Consider the following 12,130-nt stretch of genomic DNA (forward strand, 5'->3'; position numbering starts at 1 on the left):
TGGCTGTCCTGGAACTCACTCGGTAGACCAGGCTGGCCTCGAACTCAGAAATCCGCCTGCCTCTGCCTCCCAAGTGCTGGGATTAAAGGCGTGCACCACCACGCCTGGCGAAGCATTTTCTTAATTGGAGTTAACTCTTCCCAGATGAATCCAGCTTATGACAAGTTGGCAAAACAGACCAACCACCATGCAAACATACGTAAATAAAAATAAGTTGTTTCCAAAGTTGAGGGTCAGCCTGGGCTACATGAAATCTTGTCTGAAAAAGAACATAATTTGTTTTAAACTATTTATATACATTGCCTCATGTAATGATGAACTTAACCCTAAAACTAAAAAGTAAAGGCGGAGACTCCTGTTGAGATCCTATCCTATTTACCACATTGCATTCTCTTCATGGTTCAGAAATGAAGAGTCTTAGAACTTACTGTCCTTAAACAACAGTTGAGCTTTGGAGAATTTGCACTGTAGAGTTAATGTTGAAGGTAACATCTCAAGTTCTTTAAGAAGCGGTTCTCAGATGAGTAGAGGCTTATAATCCCTGGGTATTGTACATGGTTTGTGTGGGTTATCCTGTGTTTGCTTTGACTCGCCCCTGGGTGAGAGGTAAGATGTACCTATTTTGTATTACAGTTGGCAGATGCACTACCTGAACAGTCCTCTGCCAAACCGCCTGCTGGGACCAATACAAAAGCTGGCCATTCTTCTCAAGGGTGGCCAGGCTCCAGCCCGTGGAGTAATCCAAGTGCTCCACCTGCAATGCCATCTGGACTCCCCCCGAGTAGCGCAGCACCCTCTACTGTGCCTTTTGGACCAGTACCAACGGGAATGTATCCCTCCATGCCTCCAACCGGACCACCCCCAGGACCCCCCGGACCCTTTCCTCCTCCTGGACCATCATGTCCCCCACCTGGTGTTCCTTATCCAGCCCCTGCTGTGCCAGGCCCTGGCCCCACAGGGCCATATGCTACGCCAAATATGCCTATGCCAGAGCTGCCTAGGCCATATGGTGCACCCACAGATCCAGCTGCAGCTGGTTCTTTAGGTCCATGGGGATCCATCTCTTCTGGACCTTGGGCACCAGGAATTGCAGGGCAGCATCCTAATATGCCGTATCGATCTCCAGGGCCATATCCCACTGTTCCTCCTCCAGTGTCAGGAGCACCGCCTGTTCCGTGGGGCACTGTGCCACCGGGAGCCTGGGGACCACCAGCACCATATCCTGGCCCTGCAGGATCATACCCCACGCCAGGACCCCATCCTTCTCTGAACAATCCTTACCAAGTGCCTTCAGGACCTGCTGGTGCTCCACCCATGCCTGGTGGCCCCCACGTAAGTGTTCAACTTTATTGCCTGTGTAGTCAGAGTCAAATTGGCACAATTGAAGGTCATTGGGAAATTAGAGACCTTCTAATACAACACTTAATAACATGGTTGTGAAAATGTAAACTGAGTAAATGTGAGGACTTGAGGTTGAGGGGCAGCATTTCAGTGGGCAGTCGAATTCTTCTAAGAATAGAAAGGGAAGAGCCTAAAGACATTGCACTGTGATGAACAGTGTTCCTCAGCATCCTTAGGTGACTAAGGGCCGAGTCGTGGGCTGGTTTACAAGTCCTGGTGTCCTTTTACTGCATCATGCCGAAGTGCACCTTAAGGAGAAGCTCGTTGTCCGTGTTGTTGGAGAGGACATGGGCACACATTGCCCATCTCACATGGTTCTCCCTGGTAAGAGCCTGCCACTGTTGTAAAGCAGTCTGTTACCTCCCATCCCACCAGGTAGCTAAGCAAATCTCCACATTGGTAATGAAATACCTGTCTTAGCAGTGAAGACAAACATTCTTTTTTTTGGGGGGGTGGGGGGGAGGGTTTATTCAGCTTACATTCCCACATTGATGTTCATCACTAAAGGAAGTCTGAAGACAAGCATTCTTACTGAAATGACCTCCGAATCTTTTTTTGGTTTTTCAGACAGGGTTTCTCTGTGTAGCCCTGGATGTCCTGGAACTCACTTTGTAGACCAGGCTGGCCTTGAACTCAGAAATTCTCCTGCCTCTGCCTCCCGAGTGCTAGGATTAAAGGCATGCGCCACCAGGTCCGGTGCCCAAAATTTTATTAGTACAATTTCTTGATATGTACATGTTCTTCCCTCAAAAAAAATTCTTTTGCAAAGTGTGCCACAGTAAATAACCTGACTTGCTGTTTGCATTTATTATATGGTAAGTTTATTTTAAGCCACCGAAAAGAATCAATAGCTGCACGTATTGATTATATATATATGTGGGCGGTATGGCGGTCCTTGTGCTCACAGATGAGCTCTAGTGGAACCAGGAATGTTAAACACACAGGGTTGTCTCCTCTAAGGAGGAGATGTATGGCCTGTTTTCCTCCCAGAAGACTGGGAGGAGATGTGGTTAATTACCTGGTGACCATTGCGCTGTCTGTGTGGCCAAGACCACACTGGACCCTCCTCCAGACACTTACAGTGAACTTGCCAATCTGTAGAATTCATCTTTATGGAAGATGTCATGTGTACTTAACTGAGTTTCAATGTAGTTATGTCCTTAGGTTTATTGTGCTCATAGGATTGAGTTATTTATTGTTAGGAAAAATTTCACCAAATTGTGCTGTGCTTAAATATGCCTAAAATAAATTACTCAGGGTCAGACTCTCAAAGTTTGACCCAAGACTGACTGCTAAGTCATCCTGCTTCCTGCCCTTCTACCTCCATGTATTCTTAATGCTGCTGCTGCCGCTAACATGGCAGCTCTTAGAATCAGTGGCTTACTTCATCAGTTACTGATCCTTTCTGCCTCATCACCTACTGGAATTGCCGGTCAACAAAATAATGGTATAGAAATCTATGCATGACATTTTCCATAATCTATATTTTCTTATTTATAAGAAATTAGACTTAATGATGGGAAAGACACATCTTAAACAACTTAGTGGTAAAAGCCTACAGAAATCATGGTACTGCTAAATAAAATGGACTTTCTATAATAGGCAGGTAATATTAGCATGTTACTCATTATCTTAAAGATCCTCTTTTAAGATTTTGAACAGTCTAAACTCACCATAATCAATCAGCTTGTATTAGATGTTTCTCAGCCATTGAATATTTTAATTGATTCTGCATGTTGTGCTCAAAATGATTCTCTTAGAAACTTAAGACTTAAACCCATCCTGCTACTGTTACAATTATTTATCTCCCTTTAGATGTCTATAGGACAACAAACTCAACACTTTTTAAAAACGTATTCATGCTCATTCTAATTTGCCAGACCTATTAACATCTGCTAGTGCTCAGCCAATGTGCTAGCCACCTCCTTGTCCCTAATACTTTCTTTTCAGGTCATTCAAAGCTCGAATAAGCGTCATCAAAATAAAAATCTTTATAGGGACAATTTTGTACCTCTTGAGCAAGCTCAACAGAGCATTGGAAGCTGCCTTGTTCTTCTGTCACACTCTGCCGCCCACTAATGGAATCTAATCTTTGTCATACCTCAGAATTAGTGCATACTTTTACAATATGTTGATACTCTTTCTATCATAATTGTTGTTTCTGCTCACAGGGGCAAAACAACCTTGGATGCCATTCATTTATTATATACCTTTTCCCTCTCTAGGACTCTCATTATAATTAAAACCTGATAATAGTCCTGCTTATATTAGTATATATGTTAAGAATTTTGGAGTTTATAGAATATTAATCATTTACAAGAATCCCTTACAATCCACAGGGTCAACACCATCAAATATTTAAATGGCAAATGGGTATAAACCCATAAAATAGCCATGCTAATTTGAAAATTTTCATTTTAAAGGATGATGCTTCTACTGCATTTCCAAAGCATTTTGCCCTAAAGGACATACAGCCTAACGTGTATGTTAAGTGAAAGATCTAGAAAGTAATCATTAGAAAGGGCTGATGTTCACCTAACATCAGGGCGAGGTTATGCTTGTGTCTTTCTAGAAAGTGAACGAAGTCCCAGGTGGCTCCCTTTCTGATGAATCTGACCAGGAGAGCTCCCCAGGGTCCACTGGACAGAGGAAGCTTCTGAAGGTAGATGACAAACCCATCAGGAAAAGACGTCCCAAGAGGAAGAGTAAGCCAGTGACTTGGGGAGACATCAAGAACTTAACTTACCAAGCAGAGACCTTGGGGAAACAACAAGGATATAATACTAATGACCCAAAAATGATGCTGTTGTGTTTAATAACTATATTACATGTTAATTCTCAGCATGACCATTCAGATCCCAATTGACTTGTTGGAGAGATAAAGGTACACCTGTAATAAATAGTGTAATGTTCTACCATGCTAAGGATTTTTTTTAATCCTTTGGGACCAGTTGTTTGGACAAAGGATGGTATGCAAATATTTCATTGCACATTTTGGTGGGACTTATCTAATTGATCAGTTCACATGCAGTAATAACAGTTTTTAACATAACTAAATACTCTTTTAAAGCTCTGATAGTGGGAATTAGAGTTACATAAAGATTAAAAGAAGAATTTTTTTGTATTGCTTACTAAAGTTGCTATTATTGTACCTACAGTGGAACAACCTGTTGCCAGTGGTTTAGAAAATAACCTCTGGCTTCATGTGCTACATGGCGTCAACAACAGCAATCTATATTCTACTATCGGTATTACAAGAGACACCAATCTATTCCTAAGTTCTTTTTGTCTTAAGACTTATTTATTATGTATTCAGTGTTTTGCTTGCATGTGTGCCTAAAAGTCAGAAACGGGCATCAGATCCCATTACAGATGGTTGTGTGTCACCATGTGGGTGCTGGGAATTGAACTCAGGACCTCTGGAAGAGCAGCCACTGCTCTTAATGTCTGAGCCATCTCTCCAGCCCCTATTCCTGGACTCTTGTCAATGGTATTCTGGTATGTGGTGCTTTAATGTGCCAGGCTTTTCTCATACTATCTATGGTCAAATTAATGATATGGATAAAGAGAGAAAATCTTGCAGGTACCTTTGAGTGGCGTGGCCATTAAGATCACTTTCCTCTTTCTTTGGTCCTCTGTAAGCTATTTTATAATTCTGCTATGCTTGCCTGCATTAGACTAGCAGTGTGGACAGTGCATTCAACCTTGGCCACAATTTTCTCCTTAAAAAGTAAAAAATCGGGGAGCTATGAGAGCACTAGTAGAACCAGGAATGTTAAACACACAGGGTTGTCTCCTCTAAGGAAGAGATGTATGACCTGCTTTCCTCCCAGAAGACTGGGAGCAGGTGTGATTAATAACCTGGTGACCTTTGTGCTGTCTGTGTGGCCAAGACCACACTGAACTCTTCCCCCAGACACTTACAGTGAACTTGTCAATCTGTAGACTTCACCTTTATGGAAAATGTCATGTGTATTTTTACAAAGTGTTTTTATGTAGTCCTGTCTTAAGCGTCATTGTGCATGTGGGACGGAGTTATTTATTGCCAGGAAATTTTTCACCAAATTGTGCTGTGCTTAAATATGCCTAAACTATTTAGAGTCAGACTCTGAAACCAGCTTCCAAGTCATGTTGAAGTGAGCTGCCTTGCCTCTTGCAGATTGCCACTTGTCACTTCTGCATGGGGCAAACAAGCCATGTGGACTGGATGAGCCACTCACAGAAACAAACATGTTTTTCTATAGAGGCATGTGATTAACAGCAGCTGAAGTAAACGTATCCTATGGGCTATGCCTGGGAGGGGCATAAAAGCACATTCCAAGAACAGTGAAGAAATTTGAAGAAATTGAGGTCACAGGACTTGGTTTCTTGGAGTTTTCTCATAAGCACTCAGAAGTCTCACGTGATTCCATTCTTGCACCCTGGTCTAATATCTTCCCTGTTGTGGTTTTTTATTTTTTTTAAACCCAAGATATCCAGAATAGTTTTGTTTTGAGGTGTTGATAAATCTAATTACCATTTGATGCATGTGTATACTATAAGTAAACAAATGATCAATGCAATAACCTTAGAACAGTGAAAGCATTGTGTGTGATACACTTCCACTAAGATCAGGGATCCAAACTATGTCCAGAACTCTCAATGTCTAGTGTGTTGGAGTCCCTGGATAGGGTCACAGTGGTCAGGACAGGATGCAGAGTAACCGTGAACCACTGCATACTTTATTGAATGTTCTAGAATCTTTTATAGGCAAGCAGAATAAAGATTTCTTGAAGCTTCTAATTCTTAACCGCTTCTGTTTCTCAAGCTGTAGGTAATGTAGGTTCAAGGTGACCCAAACCTCTTTGCAGATTGAGAAGTCTATCAGCAGTCCTACTCTTTTAAGTGTTGCTTAGTTTAATTAAAACGAAAGATTTTTCTCATGAGAACATTGTGAACTTCCTCAGGCAAGCCGCTTACTTGGCAGACATCAGGATTCTCCACTGAGAAAGTATGTATGCTTTCTCAGAGTCCCAGCGTGCTGGGGTTCAGATATCCTTAGTTCACCTAACAGGCTGTAGCACTCACCTCATTCTATTTCTCTACAATTTTTATTTTTTAATTTAACTTCTAAATGTTTTTGCCATAATGTACGTGTTTGTGAAGTGTGTTTACAAAAGCAACACTTGTAAATAGCCAATCCAAAAATGCTAATTAAAACAGTGCTAATAAGTAAAGCAACGCTATCTCCCCCGACCTCATGAGTCACGCTGTATTAGAGTTTTAGGATCTGTGCCAGTTCATCAGCTAGTATTTGAGCAGTATCAGATACGTCATCAGATGAAAATTGTTTTTTGAATGTGTCCAGCACGTGGTATTGTAACTGTTCAATATCCTTTCTAATAGTAGAATTTCCTTTCAAAAATTGTTGGATCTTTTCCAATCTTGACGGCTGGCATTATATTGAAAATTCGTAACCCAAAATGTAGTAGAATTCCATTCACAATTTAACTGCAGCTGTTGTTGCACACTCAGATATTTTTGACCTAACCAAGATACAGATTGCTTTAATGCATCTACTTCTGTCTGCAATCTTGTGTTGATGTCCCTCTGGTAAACCCATAATTCATGAGAGTACTTATGTTTAGTTTGGGAAGAAGTATGCAGAGCCACCCCAGCTTCTGCTGAGGCTATGGACTGGGCAAATAAGGCTTAAAATTCCAGCAACAACAACTCCTAACATAGGCTTTGTTCTTTTTCTATCTCTTCATGAGCTGTTATTAATCCACATGGTTTAAATACTTCTGGTAAAACTTGCAAAACATTTTGAACTCTGCCATGCTAAGTCCTGCAAAAAGAATATCCATATAATGAGAAATATATAAATGAGGATTATCTACATAAATCTGACACATGGTAGGGGAATATAACATTCCTTGTAGGAGTTCTTTCCATTGGTATCTTTAGTGTGGCCCCCTATTTACATAATGTATTGAAAAAGCAAAACCTTTCAATGAACAGGAGTGGTTAAAAACAAAAAACAATCTTGCCAATCAATTAGAATTTATAGGCCAAGAAGAAGGCAACTATAGTAGATGGTTCTATAGTATATAGAAGTAGAAGTAGATGGCTGAAGAGCCCTGGTTGCAAGGTTCCCGTGGGATACATAGTAGAATTAACTCCCCTTCAGTCATTTCCCAGACTTCTTACTCACAAAAATAGGGGGATTCCATGGAGATGTAGATGGTTTGATTTGCCCTTTTTGAAGTTGCTCCTCAACCAAAGGTTGTGCAGCATCCAATTTCTGCTTTGTTAAGGACATTGTTCAGTCCAGAGGGGATATGTTTTTCCCATAGAATTTTTAAAGACTCTGCCTATAGAGCATTAAATGTTAAATGAGCACCCCATTGCTCCAAGACATCTCTTGCAAAAATACTAACAGGTACTTGTAATAAGAAAGGTTTTAAAAAATAGCAGTTTGCCCATCTTCAGTAATCAAAAGCATGAACTAAACACTTTAATAGAGATTAGAGGTTGAGAACCAATAGCTTTTATTTCACAAGGTAATTGTTGTACAGGCCAACTTAAAGGCCAGTCTTTTTCTGTAATCATAGTAATATCAGACCCTGTATCTATCAGACCAATAAAAGATTTATTATTAATAGAAATGTTTATTTGTGGCTGTTGTTTGCCTTTATTCATAGTCCAAAAGACATTTGCCTGATTAGTACTTCCAAAACCCAATATCATCATATTCTGATGACAAATTGCATCAAGACTATCCAATGGGTATATAAGGTAATAGCAATAGTTGAGCTATCTGATCTCCTTTCTTAAATTTGATAATCAATTAATGTAGATATCATTTGAAGTCTTATTAGCATTGGTGTGTAGTAGGTGTTCTCCGGGTTTTCTAAAGAGGTGATTGTTAGGTGAGGGTAATATAATAAATACAGCAAGGATCAAACCCATGTAATTGTTGACATTAGGTCTTCCCCTGATTTAGTAATTGAGCAAGAAGGATAAGGTGAGCAGTTAGCATTTTATGGCCTTGGTGGTATAAGTGAATTGATTCCAAAGGTTTATCTTGTGCTATATAATACCCGGAGCCAACAGTTCAGTGGGGAAAATAAGTTTAAAGGTAGTGAAAGCTCCACACTATACACAAATGTTTTTTTAGTCTGGAATCAGATTTCTGCAGTTCTTCCTTTGCCTCTCAATAGGTGAGCACTGTCCAGTGCCATCTCTCCTTGTAGAATTTTAAATAAATTGTTTAGTGCATAATTAGGTATTCCTAAAGTTAAAGTAGTGCATCGCTGATTATTATCTCCTAATGGTCTTTGAAAGTTGTTTTTAAATTGTCTTGTCTAATGAGTGTTTCTTGTGGTTTAACAGTTCTATTAACTCATTGTTCCAAATATTGCACAGTATGTTCTGTGTACCGTTTCAGGTACAATAAGATGCCCATTTATATGTAGCATACTGCGAGTTGTATCATCCGGGTTGTAGCTCTTCCTTTCTGGAGGTGGCTAATGGCGTTCATGCTTATGAGCCTAAGGGAAAGGCTGCCTCATGGGAACTAAAACCTCTCCTATGCAGTATTGACACATAGCAGGGGATTTGGTCAAGCCTTGAGATAATACAATCTGTTGATAAAAATTAGAGAATTCCCCTTTAATTCCAGCACTTGGGAGGCAGAGGCAGGAACCAGAAAAAAAAAAATTTTAGAGAATTCCAGGAGAAAAAGAATTCTGCATGCCCATTTTCCAGCTGTTCTGAGTGACTGGTGAAGACTGCGTAGCTTTGTAGCTAATTTTGCTCTGTGTCTGTAGGTTCCCACATTTCTATAAAATTTCAGAAAGTCAATAGCATTTCCTTCCTGAGGTGTAATTACTCCCTGGTGATCTTCGTTGGAATTATCAAAAGCCAGTTGTTCGCTAAGAACTTGATCTTGCTCCTCTCTGATCATTGCTCAGGAGCATCTTTCTGGCTTCCCGTGAAATCAGCATAGGCCTCAGAGGGACCTTGTATGCGGTTACAGACTAGACCAAGGGGTCAGATCCCGATGCAGTTTTTATCCAAGCAACTGTAGCTCTGTCCTGAACGTGGAAGGGCTGCTGGAGGTAGATCACGCTACTGATGCTCATTCTGGAAACTAGGAATACTTGCAGGCAACCTAATAGGATTGCAGTACTTGAGCTCTTCCTTTTTAAAGAAAATGGTATACACTCTCTGCATCAGACATGGCCTCCGCTGGCTTCTGCCCCATTATTTATTCTCAGTCACCTATGTGCGTCCCTGACTTCAGATTCCTGTTCTGAGCTCCATGTATCACTCAACTGTCCCAGAACAGTGGCTCCTGGGAAAATGGAATTGATAAATGAGGTGGCTTAAAGTCTCACACAGTCGCCAACTTTGATCGGAGCATCAGACAGTTTATACTCTGGGGCTTAAGAGGATTTATGTAAATGTACAATTACAAGCCTCACGTGGTGGAGCAAGCTGAAGGCAGCAAAAACGTTTCCCATAGAGGCATGTAAAGAAATAATAATAGCCAGTTGTAATGAATAATCTGAAGTAAACTCTATCTGCTACATCTGGGAGGGGCACAAAAGCAGAATCTAAGAACAATTCCATGTGTTTTGAAGAAACAGGTCACAAGACTCTTGTCTTTGTTTCTTGGAGTTTTCTTACAAGCACTCAGAAATCTCTCATGATTCCAATTTTGAGCCCTGTTCTGACAGTTACTCTGCTGGTTCTGGTGTTCACGGAGACCCACAATTATAGAAGTTGATTTTTTTTTTCCCCTTTTTCTGTTGCAGTCTTACCATTAAGTTGACAGTGGATGAAGAGCTGGCGCGTTGCTTTTTGAAGTACATGTGTATGCACGAGAAAGCATATATAATGGCTGGTTTCGCTGTTGGTTGAGGGCATTTGTGAAAGAACTTTGCACCTCAGTTCCTGCTTCATGTTTGGATATGTAGAACATCACGTGGGTACAATCAGATAAATGTAGAAGCGAATCATTCAGTGTGCTTAATGTGATTATGTGTATTGAATAACAGTTGATAATATTTGTTTAAAGCATAGCTATGCCCTCAAAATCTAAAATAACATGGATTATTGTTAGAATCTACATCTTGATTGGCAACATCAAGTACTTTTTATAATCACACCACCACCACCACACCCCACAGAACCAAGAACAATCACTTAATTGAAACATGACTCCTCGACATTTTGAGCTTCTCCTCCCTACACAAACCTGGCCCTCTTACTATATTTATCTATGTAATTGTGCAAGTGTGTGTGTGTGCGCGCGCGAGTGTGTGTGTGTGTGTGTTTAATTCAACCATTGTATCCAGTTCTCTCCTATCAAGATTGCACCGTGATCTAGGGACAGATTCTTGCTCTGACAGAGCTCTAAAGGGATGCTGGCACCAAATGCACCCGGAGATTTAAGACTCACTTCGATAGTCAGACTGCCCATGCTGAGTCCAGCCTCAGGAGGAAATAAGGAAAATGGGCCAGATGAGGAAGGCTGTTGCTGCCTCGGGTCCTCCACCCACCCAGCCATCTGAGTAGCGGGGCCAGCACACCCATGTCACATGCTACATGCCTTCTTAACAATCTAACTTTGGAATTTACAAATCATTGTTTCCTTAAGAAAACAATTAGAAAAGGTGGTTCATTTCTATCATTACATTATTTCTTTGTAAGTTAAACAAGTTACTGGCTGGGCTAGATAAAGCATACATCATTTATGACTTTTTTTAAGTGGGGAAAATGCTCTGAATTTCAAAGGACAATGACTGAACCACAACGCATTTGAGTTGTTGCAGAATTATACACACTTGTAGCGTTTCTTGGCTTCAGGGTACAGGAGAACTGAAGGAGAGAGCTCTTTGGTTGACAAAGCCATGGGACAGACCCTCTTCCTGCACCAGACCAGGCATAGGTAGCAGAGCTTGGCGAGCGGCTCTCAGAAGCAACAAGGCCAGGGAGCAGCTAGTCCCATGTGCCATTAAAACCCTCTCCACCAGACTTACTGGGTTCAAGGAGATCCTAGATTCACTTCCTGCTGTGTTTAGGGCCTTTTTATGAGAAGGTGGTCAGAACCCCAGCAGGGCTCCTGGCTGTGTACTGGAGGTGTGGACTCTGGTTTTTTGATGTGGTCTGCTTCTTGTAGCTTCTCTTCTCACCCTGCCACTCTGGGCCTGAGAGTGTCCAGCTTCCACTCAGATGTAGAGTCTTCACCCTCACAGCAAAGCATGACTCTTGTTTTGGGGTTTTTTGTTGTTGTTGTTTTGTTTTGTTTTTCAAGACAGGGTTTCTCTGTGTAGCCCTGGCTATCCTGGAACTCACTCTGTAGACCAGGCTGGCCTTGAACTCAGAAATCTGCCTGCCTCTGCCTCCCGAGTGCTGGGATTAAAGGCTTGCGCCACCATGCCCGGCTGCAAAGTGTGACTCTTGAGCTTGTTTGGGAGTGCAGGACAATGGGGGCAATGACTGGTGACCCAAAAATATCACTGGTCTTCCTGCCACGTGGGTTAAAACAGATTTATCAAAGATACCTTCCTAATTAAGCCTGGGAACTTTGCTTGAGTGCATTTGATGCCAACTTTTTTTTTCTGGAGCTCTGTCGGCAAGAAATGTGTCCTAGGAGCTCAGTGCCATTTTGAGAGAAACATTTTGTTGTTTCGGGCAGAACTGGGGATAATGGAAGTATGTTGCTGAATATAAAAAGAGG

General features: G+C 41.3%; 1 protein-coding gene across 2 annotated transcripts in view; it reads left to right on the plus strand.

Annotated features, from left to right (window-relative positions):
- Window positions 1–10,400, plus strand: part of Mapk1ip1l (mitogen-activated protein kinase 1 interacting protein 1 like) — a 21,333-nt gene extending 10,933 nt beyond the window's left edge. The window contains exons 3-4 of one of the 2 annotated variants that reach the window (XM_021203572.1): window positions 634–1,332; window positions 10,203–10,400. In XM_021203572.1, coding sequence (XP_021059231.1) covers window positions 634–1,332; window positions 10,203–10,214 — 711 coding nt within the window. In that variant the 3' untranslated portion in view covers window positions 10,215–10,400. Of the gene's footprint in view, window positions 1–633; window positions 1,333–3,973; window positions 4,747–10,202 lie in introns of those variants that run through there. The other variant, XM_021203571.2, reaches the window with a different exon arrangement.
- Window positions 10,401–12,130: the final 1,730 nt, after the last annotated feature.

Source organism: Mus pahari, chromosome 8 (genome assembly GCF_900095145.1).
Source record: "Mus pahari chromosome 8, PAHARI_EIJ_v1.1, whole genome shotgun sequence".
NCBI lineage: Eukaryota > Metazoa > Chordata > Mammalia > Rodentia > Muridae > Mus > Mus pahari.